At 43.7% G+C, this 21,074-nt stretch overlaps 1 protein-coding gene across 1 annotated transcript in view; it reads right to left on the bottom strand.

Moving 5' to 3' along the window:
* PREP (prolyl endopeptidase) overlaps positions 1 to 21,074 on the bottom strand; it is a 121,868-nt gene that overhangs the window by 27,342 nt on the left and 73,452 nt on the right. The window contains exon 10 of the mRNA XM_040474281.1: positions 16,827 to 16,930. Within this exon, the coding sequence (XP_040330215.1) occupies positions 16,827 to 16,930 (104 nt within the window). The remainder of the gene's footprint in view (positions 1 to 16,826; positions 16,931 to 21,074) is intronic.

Here is a 21,074-nt window from a genome sequence, read left to right on the forward strand (position 1 = left end):
AGATCATGACCTGAGCCAAAATCAGGAGTCAGATACTAGTCCGACACTTAACCAGCTGAGCCACCCAGGCACACCACCCCCCCCCCCCACCACCTTTTTATTATCACTTTTAACCAAGGTAGCGAAATACCAAAGTGGAAGGAAAATGCAAGTTTCAGATGAATAACTGAATCATGTTCGTAGAAAATCTGGAAAAGAACACTGCTGTTCTGATGATAGCATTAAGGATGGCACACAGGGAACTTGAGGACTATGAAACATCAGGGGTGTGTATAGAAAAGCTGGCTACAAAACCAGCACACTGAGGACAAAAACTTTCATCTAGTGAAGTTCTTACATGATCTCTACTGCCTAGTTACTAACACCTAAAGCCCAGGGCTGCAAGGAGACTCCTCACTCCCAGACAGCCGGGCTCAGTGGCCCCACTCACAGCCTCTTCAGTCTGCTGCTTTCCTGGCAACCTCCCTAGTCCTTAAATGTTGTGCTCCCTTAGGTCCTCTTCCCCCTCTACATACACCGCTGGGGGTTTCAAGCTGTGCCCATGCATTCGCTGACTGCCAGCACTGCCAGGCTTCATGACTCTCCTTGACTCCTGACCCTATCTCTCTGAGCACCTGGCAGATACCACATGTGTGTCCAGAATAGTCCCTTTCAAGGGCTTCCTGCTGTAGAGGGGATAAAATCTCATCCCATTTGGATGCATACCAGGCCCTGGCGGTTTTGACCTGTCTACACTTCCAGGCTCATCTCCTGCCAATAGGCTCCAACCCTGGTGCTGGCGGTGCCTCTGCTTTTGTACAAGCTCTCCTCCCTCTGGTGCCCTTCCCCTGTCTGCCCAAAGCTCCTTTCCTGGAAGCCTTCCAGGAGCAGTCTTAGACGTTCCTCCTCCTCTGGGCTCTCCCTGGACCTGGGACCACCTTTCACAGAGCTTCTCCCACCATCAAATTGCTACAAATGTTTGATCACATCCTCATTTCCCCTAGTAAATCCTATTGTTCCTTATAGTGCCAGCACTCCCGGATACAAGGTAGCAGCTTAATAAATCTCTGTGAAATAATTATTTTCATTTACACAATCTTCTAGCTTAGAAATTCCAGGTTATTTAAATTGGTATTAGTAGAACTATCACCCTCTGCCTTCTATGAGGCACTGGGACTTTTGGGACCTCACTTAGGCAAACACAGGAAGGGAATACATTACAAGAAACACAAACAATGAGGACTAGAACCATACATACAAATCAGTGAAACTATTGAGGACTGAAGAAGGAAAGGGAAAGTGAACGCATGAAACAAGAGGCTACTTTAGAAAACATGCTAGAAAAGCCAAAGGGAGAAAAGTAAGCTTCCAAAGTCTGAAAACATTAATTAAAAAAATCCAAAGGAAGAAAAAACTCCAAAGTAATGATCACAGACCTCATAAAACATAGCACGGAATTGGTCAACTGAACTTACATGTTAGTAGAATTGCTTTTTTATTGTTCAGCTTGTCTAAAAGTTTCCTGGACACTTGCAAGCAAGCAAAAAAAAAAAACAAAAACAAAAACAAAAACAAAAACAAAAACAAAACAAAACAAAAAACCAAAAAAAAAAACCACAATGTGTGCCAGGAAGATATAAAAAAATTAAGTTTGATGCTCTAAAAGGAGGGGTAGTATGATTTCCTGCTTTGGTCATAGACCACGACCCAAATACACTTAAAAGACTAGATCGTACAAAAATTCCATAGAAGTGCAAATGGTAATAAACATTCATTTTCTGACACTATTTGCTGGTTTTGAATAGACAGGACCAATTACCTCTGGAAGGGAGAGGGAGATGGTCTGATAGCAATTTTACAGACAGGGAATGATCCATTCGTATAGGTTTCTGGCAGTGATAACTAGATCATTTCAAAGTGCATCATTTATCAAGGCATCTCTTATTTATCTGCCAAGTATTTATATGTATCTACTCTGCTCTGGGCTCTGGGGACACAGCAGTGGGGAAAACCACTTTCTGAAGGGAAGAAAGAGGACCACATAAATGAAAAGACAAAGCTGGATGCTGGAAGAGGGATCGGGAAGGGCCGCTATCTTACACAGGTGGGAAACAGAAGGGATCTGGGATCTATGCAGTGGAGGGAAGTGAAGGAGTGGGGGTGAGCATTCCAGGCAGAGTGAGGGGGGTCAGTGTGAATGCAGCTGAGTGCTGAGCAGGAGAGGACAGGGGCCAGCCTAGGGGCGGGGGCATTACTCAAGGCTGGTCAACTAGCAGATGAACATAATCCTAAGGGAAATGCTATTTATTAAGAAGCTACGTTCTCCTATGAAACAACAGCAGTCTCTTCCTTTGGACCACTGATCTCAGAACTGGCTGCCCTGCCTGAGAGCACCGACCCCAGCCATGAAGTCTGCCCGCTAATGTATCAAGAACAACATAAATCATTCCCCCAAACTGACCACACCACACATTCTCAGTACATGTAGTATGTTGACGGGAGGCTGTAACTCACAAATGTCACGGCAAGGGAAGAGTTCTGTTTTTCCAATGATGGAAGAGCACCGTGGTAGAGGTGATCTAGCCCCAGTGTCCTCTCCCCCCGACATGGGCTGTGAATGTGGAGAGAACAGTCATGGGGGTAGGGAGGGAGACACAGCTCTCCAGCAAGATCTCTGCTTGCAAGGGTGGGTGAGGGAGGTGGCCTGAAGGGGTAGGACAAAAAGGCACATGGATATGGAAGTGCTGGAGCGAGTGGATGGGGAGACTGAGGAGAATAAAGACAGGGCCCGTGCCTGCCGTGCTGAGATGCAGCCCAGGGGTCACTGGTAGCCGGTGAGCCCCGTGCTGCTGGCAGCATTGCCCTGCCCTCCTAAGAATCAGCAGGGCAGACCTGCGGGACAGGACTGCACACATCAGCCTGGAGTTATCAGCAACTCATGCCAAGTGGAAGCTCAGCTGGCAGTTCTGTATGGTGTTTTTATTAAGTAAAGTAGGATAATAAACGTTACTTAAAAAACTGTTTTCAGGACACAAACTGTCCTACCGTTTTGAGTCCACTAGAAAAAATACTGTCCATGGAGAAAAAAAGGTAATGAGTCACTAAGCTTTATATGGCTATTTATATTTTTAAACAAGATATTTGGAAAAATGAAAGCGTAGAAATAATGGAATGGATTTCTACTGACAGAATTTCAGGTGCTGTGGTCAAAGGATGGGGCCAGGGGCAGAGGCAACCTCTGTGCTCCTCCAAGGCCCCACTCTGCCTTCTCCGGGGAGGGACATGTGATGTCACCAGGGCATGGCTATTCTCTCTGCTTCCAGCACGTGGAGGGTGGCCATCACCCTCTGCTACCTCTGAAGCTGGTGCATCCCCATCACGTGGTTGTTGGCCAATGATACATGGCAGTGGAGGAAGGCTAAAGGGCTGCAGGGCTGGGATGCGCTTTCTTCTGTGTCACAGGGACAGCCAATGCTCAGTGGGGGAGGCTCCTCAGAGGGCCTGCAGGTGGCCCTGGCGGACAGTGTGTGGGATTTCTGACATCAGGCCTCTGAGACTGGGAAGGTGCTGGTTAACTGCAATGGCCCAGCCTATCCTGACTGATACAGAAAACAGCAATCAGGAAAGAGCTCATTTGTAAGAAGCAGAAAATTCTAAATTCTAACACTCGCTATGTGAGAGCCTTCCTGCCCCTACACTGGGTACAGGAAAAAAAAAAAAAAAAAAAAAAAAAAATGCACGTGTTTCAAAAGTTCAAAACCACTTGTTAATATTTAGTTGAAACTCAAAAATTATTTGGAAAAAAAACCCAAAAAATAGGTAAGAAGAATTCAGGTCTGAAGTGGGCTCCCAGAAGGAAAGAAAGGAGGAGCTGGTGTTTGGGAACTGCAGCTCTCATACTTCCTCTTTCTCCCTTCCTGCCCAAAGGGAAGGAAGGGCCTGCTTCCACGAAGGCCAGGCCTTCCACCGGGGCTTGGGACCTGCTCACCTTCTCAAGGAACTTGGCCTCTGTGGTTGGTTCCCTCCTCCTGGAGCCAACCAGCCACACACCAGAATAATCTGGTTTCTCCCCCCTTCGTAAGACAGGCCCTTGACCTCATACACCCCTCTCAGCCCATGCAATTAAACGTCTCAAGACCGTCTACACACACGGTTTCTCGCTTCCCTCTCCTCTCCTCCCTTCTCCCTGATCCTGAATTCAATGCCACAAAGGGAGGTTCCATCTTTAAAATGTCCTACGAAGTTAAAATTTGATTTTTTTGGATTGATTTGTTTTCTTAGCACAGCAGTATTCTACAGGAAGCTATTCTACAGGAAGAAAATGACAAATCTGAAAAGAAATCTGAAGGAGGATGAAGGGGGTAGGGTGTGAAGACAGAAACCACAGTTGTTAAAAGAGATATTCAGTTAACCTCACAGGGATTATTTTTTTTTAAACATTTTTTTTAAGTTTTAATATGTAAGGCTTTTCAGATTACAACATTAACACAAGACTTCTAATTGGCATAATAATGCAATACGATAATGTATGAAAAGCAAAGCTAAGCCCCCAATCACTCAATCACACCCACTCATAAGAAATCATTAAATGAACACCACGCATGTCTTCTCCCCTCTTCCTCAACACACGCCGTTCAGCCACCAGTCTGCCCCACTCTTCCAGAAAGTGTCCTTGTCAAGATCACCAATGAATCCACCTGGTCAAATCCAAGAACTCTTCTTCCTTATTTGACCAACCACACTGAGTGTCGTCTGCCACTGCCTCCTTTTAATACCCTTTCCTTGACCTCCTGGCTCCCCTGGTCTGAGGTTTGCTGGTTTTTCATGTACCTCCTTGGCTACTCCTTCTGGGGCTCCATGCTGGCTCTTCTTCCTGCAGCGAACCCCTGGCTGTGAGGCTCCTCAGGGTGCAGTCTTGAGCCTCCCTCACTCTACTCCATGTGATTCTGTCCAGATTTAAACAACACCCTTATACTGAAGATGCCCACACTTTAACTCCAACTCAGATCTCTCCTTTGAGCATGAGGCTCAAATATCCAACTCTATACTTGACATTGCCACCTGGCTGACAATGTAACATGCACCACAAACCTGACATATCCAAAATATTTTTCCTCCCAAACGTGTCCTCCCTGACCCACTGCCAACAACTTTTTGCTGCTCAGATGCGGAATCTAAGAGTATCCTTGATGTGTCCTTTTCCCTCTCCCCTCCACGTGCAATCCCTGAACGTGTCCTGTTGATTCTACCTTCCAGATGTTTTCCAAACCCACTCTTCCCCACGTCCATAGTCTCTCCTTTGGTCTAGGCCACCTTAAGCCTCCCCCAGTCTACTGCTACAGAGGTCTTCCAGCAGTCTCTGCATCCACATCTGCCCCTTGGATCTATTCTCCATAAAATGGAAGATGGCTTTCTTAAATCAGAATAGGTCACATTCCAGTGTAAGACCCTGAAGGGACCCCCACCACACCTGGGATCCTCAACAAATCCCAACATGACCATGAGGCCCTGTCCTCCCCCTCTCTTACCACGTATCTTCTCTCAGGTCCTCTCTGAGACCAAGTGCTTTGTTCTTAGGGTCTTCTTAGCTCTAACAGCTGGGCTGCTCTACCCCAACTTCACATGGTTAGTTCCCTCCTATGTAGCCTTTACGTTTCCACTGTCCTTACTCAAGGGCACTTTGGTTGACCACTTGATTCACACTGGGCCCCTCCGTCATTCCTGGCAGCAATCCTTATTTATTTTGCACATGGCTCTTCCCCCAAGTTAAAATTTTCACATTTATTTTCTGTTCACTTGGGTTTCTTTCTTTCTTTTTTTTTTTTTTTTTTTTTTTTGCCTGCACTCCTCAGAGGGGCAAAGACCACAGCTCTCCAGGTCACTGCCACATTCCTAGTGTTTAACACAATGCCTGGCACAGATTAAGTTCTTAATAACACATAGACTGGATGAATGAGAGTGGTTCTCTTCCCCATCCCACCTCCCACACCAGTGCTGACAAATTTCTGATGGTGGGCGAGGAAGACACCCATCGGAAGCTGAAGATGTACTTGGAGGAGGAGGCAAAGTCCAGGCAGGGGAGTAGAGGTCATGCCGGCAACACCCGACACTCGTGGCCCCTCCTATCTCCGAAGATTCTGAACAATGGTTCAAAGTTGGCACTTCAACAGTCAAATCTGCAGATTCTCAAGCAATGTGCCAACCACAGTTTAGAGTATTTATACTCTTCTCTGTTCTTTTCCAAATATTTAAATTAGCTATGTGCACATTAAACTTTGGAGCTGAACTAGAAATATCCTATGCAAAACACGGAAGGCTCCAAGGTCCTGATGAAGGCAGCGCACGCACAGTGACTTTTACTTGCACCCTAAATGGTTTTCTGTTTTGAGTGTCAATTTCAGAATTACCCACTACCTGATGTGGGATCAAAGAGCATATTCTCTGTTTAAAAATATGTTTGCACGCACATTAATATTTACATCTACTCAGATACATATACATGTATACAAACAAATGCAGCTGGAGGCAGGGAGGACACAGGTGTCTGCTGTTACTTAACTCAGCAGAACCAACTAGCAGATGATTTTCAATGTGTTAAGAATTTATATTGGCTGTACTTATCAATACAGCTTGAGTAGACAATTTACATTTCCTTCTTTTGAGACATTAACCAAGGTAAATGACAAGGTTTCTCTGGGATCTTTATAAAGCCCCAGCATTTTATATCAATTCCTGTGTGAGACCCAGGACTGCCTACCTCAGGGGGCTCAACTGCTGGAACTGGGACAGTATGGTGATGAAGCCAGCCCAGCTTCTCAGGGCAGGGAGTACCCTGTTTAGGAGCATTGCAGCACTGGAGACTAGAGATTAAGCTCCAGCTACGCCACTTTATGATTAGGGAGAACTCATCTAACTTCCCTACACTGCAGGCTCTTCATCCTGAAAACAGACATCACGAGAGTACTGATTCTCTGAAGAAATGAGATGATGTGCTGAGAACACGGGCATACAGCCTGGTATAGTGTGTGTACACATCCGTGCTATATTTCCAAGTAACAGCTGAATATCCCCTCTCCCTGTTTTTTGCTTTAGACTGCGCTTCCAAGGGCAGGGACAAGAAGAGAAGCTTCTATAGAAGTTGGGACTTAGCTGAGTACTCAAAACGTGTAGAATTTCAGACAGTGAAGAAAATGAGCAGTGCCACAATGGAGCACAGAGGAAAGAGAGCCAAGCGGAGGAAGTACATATGGTGGTCAAGGACTTGGTTTGGAGTTGAGCCTTGATGGTGCTGAGTATTTGGGAAGAGGACTTGGTGAGGCAGCACCTTAGCAGGGATGGATGAAGGAGGGCATCAAGAGTTGGGTAGAGGAGCTCACACTTGACACAATGACCAGGAATCTGTGTGTGTCTCTGTTTAGTACTCTCACAATGCCTTCCAACTGGCAATATTCTGCCATCACGTTTACCACTATTATAACATTTCTAATCTACCACTTAAATTCAGTCAGCCCTGGGAGTGAGTGGGGAATGATCAAGTCTACTTCTCTAAACTTAGGTCGATACTTGACCCCAATCAAAAAGTTATACTTGGGGAAATGGAAAATGTCCTCCTTCTTTGTGGACCAGTGAAGTTAGGCCATAATGGTTTTTCCTGTGGGGAGATAATAGAATATCTGCAGTGCCAGGTTTATTTTTACTCACTCTATCATCCACCAGCCATCAGTGTGATGCAGGCAAAGGGGAGGGGAGGGAAGAACTGTGTAGCAGGTGGAGAGACCACCGTAAGCTCCTATGTTCTCTTCTCCCCATCTGCCTAAAAGATAGAGCACAGCAGGAAGCCAAAGAACACTTGTCTAAGTGGCAGCCTACATAAAGACATACCCCTGGGGTTTAGAAGTGATACTGTCACAGAAAAGCAGGAGAAAGATTACTCCAACTCTCTTCTATGGAGCCTTCTCAATGCAAAGAAAATCAAAGCAATTTTCAAGTTCCAGTTTCTAGACATCCACCTAATCCTCTATTAATTTTTAATCTAGCTTCACCAATTAAGAAGGCAGATATAGTGGACAGACACTGGAATAGATGTACTTGTCTAAGGAAAAAAACTGAGAAGGTCATCTGCTTTGGGCATAGAAGTGTCTTTCCAGGTTCACTGCACAAGAAGCAAAGGTCCTGGGCTAGCGTGTCCAAAGGAAATCTGAGCATATTCTTCTGAATTTGAGTTAGAAGCAACATGATGCCAGTGCTGGCATTAGGGCCAACCCTGAATAAGATCTTGGGGGAAGTCCAGCAGAGATAAGAGGACAAAAGCAAAACCATACACACTTCAAGTTTTATTTCACTTTAGAACATACTTTAAATGGAGTTTCAAGCTGCAGTATGGTGAGCAACATTTAAGACTTACACAAAACTCCTCAGATTAAAATACAAATGTATGTATGTATATGTGTATATACATTTTATATATATATATATATGATACAAATAGATAAGGAAATTAGAATGTCAATTAACATGCAGTGAGAGATTAGAAGTGAACACTAAGATAAATTGTAATATTTATAAGTGATTTTAAACATATATTTATGGGCCCTTAGTGTCTTCCCTTTTACATAGAGAGTATTTTTATTGTTCAACCCCCGCCACAAGAGTCTACAAAGTAGTCGCTGGATACTTACATGATGTAGAAACATACTTTTAGAGGTAAGGGGGCATAGGAATTTAGAAACCTTTTAGTCTATTTTAGTTGCAAAAAAAAAAAAAAAAAAAAAACCAACAACAACAATCGAGCTACAGAGAGTGCACCTAATTTATCCTGATAACAAAATGTGCAGATTAGCACAGTTGTGGAGTTCTGCCTTCTAGTCTCAGCTCTGTCAATTATTTACGGTGTTACTTTTGTTCAAACACATTGACTTTTAGTTTCCTCATCTCTAAAATGAGAGGTCTCAATTATATGAACCCTAATGTAAATGCAATTGAAAGGCATACAACTTTGTCCACAGCCCAAAACACATTAGTGGAAGAACAGACCACCTAGAAAAAGCAAAGAGGCAGCTATGAAATTAGAGACTTGACTCCTCCCCAAAGGCTGATCTGTGATGTGCAGGTCCTACTGAGCAGGTCCTACAAGGATGGCTTGTGCCCACATCCTTCATAGGAGGATGGTTAGGATTTGGTTTTCCCAGTCAAAAAGATGATGCTAGCACGGAGTCAAACCTCTGGAGAGTCATCTGGCCCCCAGCTTACCTGGCTTCCTCATCCTGCCACAGAGATAACCCCTGACACTTCATCTTGATTCTAATTCCCAAGAGTCTTATCTCCCCTTGCGTTACAGTTGTGCTAGAGTCAAGACCAGAGTTCAGGAAGTACATATACTCATGTTCTGGAAGCAATATTAAAGGTCTTTCTTCCTGGGAGAAGAGCATCTTTAAAGGGTGCTTCTCTCTTTGTAAAGCGTGATTTCTGCTGTCCATAATCACATTTGAATATGGACCCTTTTCAAAAGTCTTTGTTTTTCGAATCCTGACCCCGAGATTTAGGTACCTGGCCAGCAGGTGGCGTTTAGGTTCCTTGGTCTCAGGGTCCAGACCAAAAATTTATGCTGAGGGCCTATTTTGTCTTGTGTGACAGACTGCTACTTGTTCCTCAATATCTATTCTCCTGTTTCTTCAAAAAAAGTCCCCAATTTTTAGCTGCACACATTTCTTTCCTGGGACTAAAACAACATCTCTAAACCTCCTTGTGATACACGTGGCCATACGAGTACTTTTTCACCAATAAGACAAAAGCAGACTTAACACATGTCACCGTTAGCACACATGCTTATAAGACAGCTGGCATGTACCTTCCGTCCCCCTTCTTCTTCTTCCCTACTGCTGCCTTCCTGTTGGCTAGAAAGTAGACATTAATATGGCTGGATGGCCAGCAGCGTTCAAGGACCACGAAGTGATGCTGGAAACAGAAGCCACATGTGACAAAACAGCAAGAGAGGAGGAGCTTGGATTCCTCACACCTCAGATGCCATGTCAGCCCTGGACGGATTCCTCCTGCACTTCTTTTATGTGAGAGGGAAACACACATCTCTCTTCTTTAAGCCATGGTTGTTTTGACGTCTCCTGCCGCTCACAGCTGAATCTAATCTGAATTAACATGAGATTCAGATTCATTTTTAAAAACAATTATTAAAATGACAAAGGTAAGTGCCATTAGCACATATGCCGTGATTCATAGACGATACCATGCTGTTGATTTAGCGCTAATAAGAAGGAAGTTACTTGCTACTTTGTTTTCTGTAAGATAATGAAATAGGACATTCTTTTGGCAAGCTAACTGCTAGCAGTAGCCTGAAATCTACCCACCTGCACATGAGCAAACTTTTAGGGATCTCAAAAGCCATGACTCTGAGAACAAGGTAAACAAAATGTGAATCTACTTAAGTGGCTTTATTACATATAATAGCAAACTCAGTATTATCTGTAGATATCTGATATATTACAAATTGTGTATGTACTAAGGATGAACAAATCTCCAGAGTATAGTCGTGACCTATGGTACTGAGTTTACACGTAGCCTAATCCCTGACATTTAGGGCCTCTAATACAACATTACTAAAGAACAATAAACCTAGATGGCCTTCCAGAAGCAAATCTGAGCCATTCAAATTAAATCAACACCTGTTCACCTCATTAATATCTCGGCAAAATAAGCTGAGCAAACACCCCTGATGCTGAGTCACCACCACGTCCCTGAGAAGAACCAACCAATAGGGCTTCCTTTTCCTGGCCGCCCATGCTTTAAGTCACAGGGTGGGTGCAGGTGTTTTCCTGGTCCCCATCTCAATGCAAACCCCATTTCCTCAGAGTGAAGTTCAGAGAAGCTCTGAGCAAGTCCAGCACAGGCTTCGCTTTCACCCACGTTGCCCTAGTGAAGCCCCACAGAAGGCTCAAGAAACCTCCCCAGGACTGTCCTTACAGGACTGGCTGCTCAATTCTCAAAGCCACCCTGTGATTTCTACTGAAAGAGGGTTACATATTGGCAGGTCGCTATACAGTAATGTCCTCTTAAAAAACATGGAAGGGGATTTATTTACGGTGGTATGGGGACTGCAGGAGCTATTGACTTGGGCCCCGGAACTTATTTCTGTATTATAAGGTAACAAGGAAGCAAACTCTTTATCACCCCTTACAAATTACTTTAACACAGCTGATACCAAAAGGGGAAAGAGACACACACACATACCCTCAGAATGTGAACATTATGCCCTCCGTCTAGAATGCCGGCATGACAGAGATCTAGAAGGGTGGGGATCTGTTCATGCAAGAATATCCCACTGCGAAGCCTAACATCACACAGAACCTTGATGCACAGGCGCTAAATCATCACCAACAACTGGCTTGACTTAAAGCAGTTTCCTAATCACATGCAAGCACAGTGACCTCTCAAAAAGTTCTTTATGAAAATGCTCCCCCACTCACTCTTCCCTGACATTTCTGAAGATTTCTGATCAATACCTAACTGTGAGAACACAGCACTAGAGAAAAACATCATCGCCAGTCCAGTGGTCAGCTCACTGAGGACGCGGATGAGTCAATATTCAAAAACTGTGATGCGCCATGCACTTAGCGTGGAACTTAACAAATGTTCAAAGACTAACTAACGTTCTGAGCACGTGTTCTCTCAATGGCAAAGTCTGTATATGCTAGCAACCACAAATCAGTGATCACCAAGGTTAGAAAAATCTACACTGAAGAAAAAAATTCCCAGTCCTTCTACCCCAAGGCGTCTTGGTAAACCCAAAGACTTATTTAATTTTAACATTTCTTTTCAGTTACACAGCAAATCACCTTTGGGATGTTCCTGATGTTTCATATGCATTACTTCAGAAACCTCATATGCATAAACCTCAGAAAAGTCCCTACTAAGCACCAGACAACAGGAAGTAAGATAATTCAATCTGTTAAATACTTAGAATTCTTACTATTTTCCTACTATATTGTTTGCTTTCACCCATAAAATTGGACCTTCCTTCCAATTTTTTGTCTTTTATGAAATGCAGAAACTGTTGATAATGGAGCTTATTCACAGTACACTCAGTTCACTGTTCTTTTTCAGGTCTATAAATTTTGTCTTTTATTTGGGGAGGAAAAAGGCCAATCTCTCAGCTGGCTGGGCAGAAATGAGATACTGAGAAACCAAAAGGTGCATCTTGCTACACTACGTATCATGCCACGTTCAACCACAGGGCAAACACTATTTCATCCACAGGTGACAAAAGGCAACCTCACTGCACAGGATACTGAGAGCATGATTTCCTTCTTTAATTTGCTGTAAAATTATGAAAGTAACCTGCAACAAAAAGGCGGAGGCAGTGTCTGAATGAGGGTGGTGGAAAACTGGTCAGGAGTGTCCTGGGGAACTGGGAATCATGGAAGCACCCATCCTTCAAAGCCCTACCCAATTTCCACCCCTCCCCTGAAGACATCCTTCTCTGCCCAGCCAGGGTGGTCTTTAACACTGCAGCACTGGCTGAAGGCTGCACCTTCCCCTTGCTCACTGAGAGAAGGTGTCTGACCTTTCAGATCTGTGTGTCTCAACTCTCCATTGAGTTACAGTCTGACTGTAAATTTCCTGGGACAATGCCTTGTGTCTAGAAATTTTCTGTATTCAAACAGTACCACCAGCATTGAAGGTCATGTCATACTTGCTGACAGACTAAATTTAACTACCACCTCCCTATTACCTCACTTTTGTTTAAAGTGAAACACATGGCTGATTATAAATGTAGACAGATTTTTTCATGCAAATCACTGATCACCAAACTTATTTTATAAATGTAATTTTTAAAAAATGTTTTTACTTTTATTTTTGAGAGAGAAAGAGACAGAGTCTGAGCAGGTGAGGGGCAGAGAGAGGGAGACACAGAATCCGAAGCAGGCTCTGGGCTCTGAGCTGTCAGCACAGAGACTGACGTGGGGCTCAAACTCACAAACCTCAAGATCATGACCTGAGCCAAAGTCGGACTGAGCCACCCAGGGGCCCGTTATAAATGTAATTTCTAATGTTCAGTATTTCAACTTTTTTTTTTTAAAGATATGGGCACAGAGGTTCTAATCAATATTATGTGGATGTGGCATTCACAATAAAAAAAAAAAAAAAGAAAGAAAGAAAAATTCAAGATTAGTCAATTGCAGATTTGATAAATCTATCTAAAACTAAATTTTTACGTGTACCCCCAACTGGAAGAGAAACAGTTTTTCCAGGATCTGATTTTCAAAATTATATTTCTGATACACATCAATTTTCTACTCACAGCTGTAGTCAGAAACGGATAAAGGCTGTAACAGACAGCAGCTTTGTTCTATGTCTGTTAGCAAAATACGACACCATATGGTCAACCCCACTCCCTGTCCAAATTCAAGATGGGTCCTGAGTAAATATATAGCAAACACGAATCGTCCTCTGTGGGTTATATAGCCATGTGTGTCTTTGACCCTTCCTTTTTCCTAGGCTTGGTCTATCTCACCAGCTCTACCACCAGGTACATGGGCAGAGTCATGACCACTGTTAATTGCATGGACCAACCATGCAGCATAATCTGTGCCACAGTACATGCTCCAAACCATAACATACCTCACAGAATATAAGAAGGAACAACAAACAGCCCAGGGGAGCTTTTAAAATCACGTATGGAATAAATACAAACAGTAGACTCAAGAGGAATCAAAAGTGACATCACCCTAAAGTGACTAAAAACAAAAAGTTTTTTTTTTTTTCTTCAAAATGCTGTGGTTTTTATTACACCCCATCAGGATGTTTTCCATTCATGTACAAATCCCCCTCTAGGGCCTGCTTTTACAACGGTGGGTCATTGTTGGCAACACCACTGAGAGCCTAATCACAGTGTGAGAACATCTGTCACGCTCCCATTTCATGTCAAAGCTCTGCTGATACACTTGAATCTAAACCACTGCACAATGGATTTTAAAATGATACGAGTCTATGGTTTTGTGACATCAAAGGGCATTTCAAAGGCACCCCTAAATGATGAAAGAATTCTATTTTGCTAACTCAATGCAATATGTCTGATGAGTATAATCAATAGATATAAAATCTCCTATTGGCATTATACATATATTCGGCCCACAGACACATCTCTACTCTCTAAAATATGGGAATAAGGAACAGTGCATCAAGATCTGTAATGTAATGTGTTCTGTCCAGTTACCACCCTTTTTCTGTTTTTCAAGTTTATTTATTTATTTTGGGAGAGCGAGCCCACGCATAAGTGGGGGAGGGCAGAGAGAGACAGAGAGAGAGATCTCACACAGGCTCTGCACTGTCAGTGCAGAGCCCAACTCGGGGCTTGAACTCATGAACCATGAGATCCTGACCTGAGCTGAAATCAAGAGTTGGACGCTTAACTGACTGAGCCACCCAGGCTCCCTATCCAGTTACTGTCTTAAAATACTTACCATCTTTTTTTCCTTCCTATACTGCAGCAGTAGAAACAAAAGGTTGTTTTTGAGTAGCTCAACATCAGGGAAGTTTTCTTTGTGAGGCAAAGAGTTCAGTTTTCCAATGATACAAGCAACCAGCATCACCCAAGCACATCTCTTCCCCAGTTAAATGTGGGACTGTCAGGCTATGTACCTGGCTGAGAGATTTCTACTCCAACCAAGCATTTGCTTAATTGTAAAGTTTTATCTTTTCACTTCTAAATGAAAACAATACATAATAGGTGATAACCAGCTTCTTTGTGTATCCCCTATAGAGAATGTTACTATTACCAGCACGGAAAAGAACAGCTACTTGACAGAAGAAACAACCCCAACCGTCCTCACTGTAAGAAGAGTGTTACTTCTCTGTAAGAAGCCGCCTCCCTGGCAGCTGCCGTTATTACAGGTGCCTCACCCTCACCCAAACTCCAAAGACAACCACATATTTGAGCACTAATTATTTGTGAGAGGCTGGAAAAGAGAGGAGAATAATGTGTCATTTTTTAATAGAGAGCTGCAGGGCTGCATAGTAGCGATGAGAAGACAAGGGGCTTGTCTTGGGTGACTGAACAAATTCTAGGGCAGCCACGGCTGCACCCCTGGGGGCAGAGGAGTGATGGTCACTGGGGGCCACTCGGGCATCCCTGGCATTACTGATAGGAGAGGCAATGGTGTGCATTGGTGCGTGCGCACACCCTGGCCCCGGGGACACTGAGGCAAAGACTAGACATAGGCCCTGGGGAGGTCAAATGTTACATTTGATAGGAGCAAACACTCTAGACGTGGAGAAAAGGGATAACAGCAAAGAACGGCAGCTTAAAAATGATTTTTAAAGTCTAATACAGGACTAGGGTGAATTAGCGAACCATGTAAGTGCCAGACGGGCTACTGGCTCCCACAGGATATCTCCCCAGGCAACGGCTCACCTTGAAAATGAAAGAAGCAGCAAGCCAAAATAGATACAGAAGACTAACAGTCTGTTATATTTATTTCTAATATTGATTGAAAAAAAATCAATTTATATTCTATGTGCCAGACACTTAATATACATCATCTCAAATAATCCTATAGGAATCCTGTAAGAGAGATATCATCCCTATTCTACAGCTAAAAAAAAATTGTGGCAGAAAGGTTAAGTGACTCACCCAATGTCACCCAACGAGTATATGCACATTTCAGGCCTGACAGAGCTTCATGACAAAGGACCTGAGCATCTACTGGGAACATTCTGATTTTATAAGTGCTTTTTACCATAGACCAGGGACCAGCAAACTCTTTCTCAGAGGGACAAATGTTAAGTATTTTACACTTTGTGGGCCATAGAATCCCTGTTGCACACCCCCCCCCCCACCCGTTAATGCACCAAGACAGCCATCGACACTACGTAAACAAATGAGCATGGCTGTTCTCCCATAAAACCAGAGGCCAGTCTGCCAACTCCTGTTCTAGAATGAGGGTCGACAAACTGCAGCCCTGGACCAGGTCCACCTCACCATGGGTTTTTGTAAACAATGCTTTATTCGTTTATGATCTAGATCTAGGCCGTCATCTAGACCGTTTCTAGATAGTTGAAGGGTAACTCAAGGAGCTAAAATAATGCCCGAGTTTCACAGAAACATTCTCGGGAGCGTCCAGCTCTTTGTTCTAAACTTCCTTAACAAACAGTGTTCTGATTCCTAATCTGTGGCCTGTGTGATCCAGCCCTCCAGTGGGAGAGCCCTGATACACACCTGCTACCTGACAGGTGACCGACCTCTCACTGCAAAGGAACAGTGACATTCTATATCCTCAATTAATAAGTCATCAGTTTCTGGAAGACTCAATGCCTTTGGGGAGCTGAAAAAACAGAAACAGAGATTCTTAACCTGAAAGGATGGGTGGTCAGAGACTGACAAATCAGTTAATATGTTCATTCTAATTTTTAGGAAGTGTCTCCTCTGTGCCAGTGGAAATACATGTGAATGCCAGACGGAAAAGACTGACTCGTAGCACTTGAGTACTTTATGTGCAACAAATCTATGTTGTTACTTGTGACACCACAAGACCTGAGCTGAACTGTAACCCACTCTCAAGCAAGCAGACAAGTGGTGTTGCTGTGATAGCTACTGCAGTAAGATGAGGACCCTGGCTCATCTTGTTGAGAGCAGCAACTACGGGAGCAGAGCCCACGAGCTCTAGGAGGAAGGGACTGTGCTGGCTCAATGCCCAGAGAGAGCAGGAGCTCCAAGACCTGTTGTCTGTATTACTATGGATTACCTCCATGGCTCCTGATGAACTAGGGTGTGAATGGCCTGGTCTGACAGTCAGATTTTTCTAACTCTCATGTTATCAGGATCAAATGCTCCATACCTGGACTGTCTGGTAATCGGAAGCATCGATCCCTTTCACGGTAACCTCTCGGAAGACTCGTGGCTCCAGCTCCTCTTTGGTGAGGTCACAGTGATAAATGATACCTAGAAGGAAGCGGAAGTCCTGATTTAGTCCACAAGCTCACTGGCTGCAAGGGGGCAAGGGCACACAGCACAACTGGATGCCATGAATCACAAGAGAGGAACATGAGTTGGGGACCTGCTGCCATGTGAGGGTCACTGTGCCAAGAGTGCTTATTAGGACAGTCTGCGCTTGGAGTGTTCACTTTTCCTCACTGCCACCACACACAGCGTTTTGACGACCATCATCTGTCGTATACATTTTAGAAGATTCCATAGCATTCCATGAGTATGAGAAGAGGTAAAAACTGTAAGAGTGAAAACTTAACAGGTCTTCCCTATGCTGGGTCACTTAGAATGCAGGTCAAAAAAGATGGTGAACTTCATGTAGGGCCACTTCACCTTGAGAGGTGAATTAAGATGGAAAACTCAAATGACTGGCCCCAAGTCAAAAACCAGCCAGAAGCCTCCTGATGGGAACTCTGGGGCTCCTGACACCAGATACCCACCTGTCCGTGCACACACACGTGGACAGCAGTCAGGGACCAGAGATGACCAGGTACCATTTTAGAGCTACTTTAAAAATTTTTATTATCCCAGGAATTGTGCACAACACAAATGAATGAATGTACACCAAGAATGCCAGCTTATTTAAACACTAATTAAAAATCCATTTCCTGAATTTAATGCTATTACACTTTAACACTTAAGAACTAAATCAAAGAAACAATAAGACGAGTTGTTACTATTTGAAAACTGCAGTGGTTTATGAAACAGAATTAGTCACCCAGAGTGGCTGGTGCGGAAACAGCCCTCCCACACAATACATTAAACATACACTGTCAGATAGATGAAAAAATCGATTTAGCGATCCCAATACTTGCTGGAAAACTTGAAACTAAATGGTACTCCCACAGGGTACATCTGAAGTGACTGATCAGGTATTAAAATGGTGGCTCTCTTTCTTCTCAACTCCTCTGTGCATGTATTTCATTAACAGATGAGAAGGGATACTCTGTACCCCCAGTGGCAAAGAGTAATAGTTTACACTCATTAACAGCAAGGCTGCTGATCCCTATGAATGTCACTGCAATTCTCATGCTTACAGACAAAATTATTTTAAGGTACTATAATTGGAAGTATGATGAATGTTGACAGAGAGAAGATACATAACATGACCCAAGTATTGGCTTTCCTGGTTTAAGTCATACTTGGGTATTTATTAAAATACATCTTCATACATACAGTACTTCCAAACTACGCTCTGGGCATACATTCTAATGTACCAGATATACTGATTACTGTCCTTGCCTAGAGGAATGTAATCTTGAAGGCAAGGCTATTTTCAGATATATGTTAATTTTTGAATAGCTTCTTGATCCGTCCTTGCTTCCCTTCCTCAAAACACACAAAAAAGTCCAAATCCTTGAAAAAAAAACCCCAGACAACCAAATACCTAACAAAAGTGACTGCAGACCGAGCATGTGCTATTTGAGCACCTGCCTCACTCTGGTATCACTGCAACCTGTACTGCAGTGAATGAGAAAGCACCTGGCAGCCAGGATTCCGGCCTCTGACAGTTGCTGGGCCAGTGACCTGAGACAAATCACCAAAGTATTAGAATGCAAATTCCTTTGTGAAAGACAATAAATAGGAAATGTACTCTAAGCTCCTGTTTATCTGGGGGTCCCTGGGTGGCTCAGTCAGTTAAGCGGGTTCATGAGTTCAAGCCCCTCACTGGGCTCTCTGTTGTCACTGCCCAGCCCACTCAGACCCTCCGTCTCCCTCTCTCTCTCTCCCCCAGTTGCATGCACACTCTCTCTCTCAAAAATAAACATTAAAAAAATAAATAATACAAAAAAATGCCTTTTATCTGGAAAAACTACTATATCAAATCCTCTAACAGCAGAATGAAACAAGTAGGCAACAGGGGCTGGCTACTACTGTTCAGAGAAATCATGCCAAATACCTGACTTCTATCCTTCGGTCCTGTGCCAAAGTGGCACCTGGGAGGAGACTGGGTTAAACTTGAAGGTACCAGTGCTTAACATATTTGATCAACACTTCCTTTTAACAGATCCATCTGGGTTACCCCAAGGTTAGCCTATGGCACATTCACATAAAGTGAATCGCTATAATCTAATGATGTTTTGTGTCCTGTCTGATTTGGCTTGGTAAGCCCAAGGAAGGTGGGGTTTGGAGAAGTCATCTTGGAATCATAAACCAGAGAGGACTGGTTAGGTGATCTCTAGGAAATAAATTTCGACATTTCAGGGTGAAAGAGAATTGGGTTATAGAAGAAGTCCCCTGAGGCCAGGGGAGGTGTCTGGACATGAGGAGATGGGTCTCCTGATGAAAGCAGTGGTTTAACAAAGCCATTCTAGTAACAGGAAGGAGGCGGGGATGATTAGCTCATACATCCCCAATAATCCAAAATAAATGTAAAGGGGTAAAAGAAATGGGAGTAGGAGTTAAGAGGAAGGGATGACTCTGGGGAAAACTGTGAAAGAAAAATCCAAGGCTCTGAAACACTGGTGTGTACAGAGAGGGCAAAAGAACTTTGGAAAAGATGATCTATACTGACCCACCTGTGTAGGGTGGGTTTTAAAGTTATTAAAAGAAAAAAAAAACATAAATGTAAACTAGAACAAGTCTTGAAAATGTCTGCACTCCTTGGTATTTACACAGAGGAGCTGAGAAGTTATGTCCACACAAAAATCTGCACACGGATGTTTATAGCAGCTTTATTCATAACTGCTCAAACTTGGAAGGTGCCAAGATGTCCTTCAGAAGATGAATGTGTAAATAAACCTCAGTACATCCAGACAATGGAATATTATTCAGGGCTAAAAGAAATAAGCAATCAAGCCCAAGAAAAGATACGGAGGAATCTTAAATGCAGAGTAGTAAGTGAAAGAAGCCAGTCTGGAAAGTCTGCATACTACTGTATGATTCCAACCATATGACAGTCTGGAAAAGACAAAACTGTGGAGACAGCAAAAAGATCAGTGGTTGCCAGAGGTTGGGGGAGGGGTGAAGAGGGGGAGGATTTTTAGGGCAGTGAAAATATTCTATAGGATATTATTATGATGGATACATGTCATTATGCATTTGCCCAAACCCACAGAACGTACAACACCAAGAGTCAACCGTAATGAACACTAGGGACTTTGGGTGATTACCATGTGTCAGTATAAGTTCATCAACTGTGACAACTGTACCACTCTGGTGGGAGATGATGATGGGGGAGGCTGTGCATGTGGGGGCAAGAAGAATACAAGAAATCTCTGTACCTTCCCCTCAATTTTGCTGTGTACCTAAAACTGCTCTAAAAAATTAAATCTTAGGGGTGCCTGGGTGGCGCAGTCGGTTAAGTGTCCGACTTCAGCCAGGTCACGATCTTGCGGTCCGTGAGTTCGAGCCCCGCGGCAGGCTCTGGGCTGATGGCTCAGAGCCTGGAGCCTGTTTCCGATTCTGTGTCTCCCTCTCTCTCTGCCCCTCCCCCGTTCATGCTCTGTCTCTCTCTGTCCCAAAAATAAATAAACGTTGATAAAAAATTAAATCTTAAATTTTTTTTGCCCTTCCCAAGGCTTCTCTGCTCAACCCGTTTCCTACCTCCATGCACCTTGGACTTGCTGTACTGGATTATTACAACATGCAAGTCTGTCTGGAGCTAACCTTAGGCAACTGTCTGACGTTCCATGAATACAGAATTAATCAGCACAAACCACTAAGTGGTTTGAGCCAGAGGGAATAAGTGCATCGTGTTCCAAATTGCCCCGTATCCTCATTCTCTCCCAAGTTTGACTCAAGGTACAAAAGTCCTAAGCAGCTTGGGCTCAAGACACACAGACTTCACCATGAGCCTCCAGGAGAAACAAAGTCAGCTCGTGCGCAGTGGCCAGATGCACCCATGTCCTAAACAGCTGGAGTCATAGTTAATTTTGGCCCCAGGGCTTTACTTATAATTTAGTATCTCTGTTGTTCACCACAGTAGTAGATAGCTAATCTTCAGAGACCAGGGAAAGACAGCCTCTGAGCTGGTATGTATGTGCATGTATGTATGTATGTATGTATATGTGTGTGTGTGTGCGTGTGTGTGTGTACACACACACACACGTACACACGCCGATAATTGTTGCTTTCGAGAGATCCAGTTTACTGATCT

The sequence above is a fragment of the Herpailurus yagouaroundi genome, unplaced genomic scaffold, assembly GCF_014898765.1.
Source record: "Herpailurus yagouaroundi ecotype Mexico unplaced genomic scaffold, PumYag 139, whole genome shotgun sequence".
NCBI classification, from domain to species: Eukaryota; Metazoa; Chordata; class Mammalia; order Carnivora; family Felidae; genus Herpailurus; species Herpailurus yagouaroundi.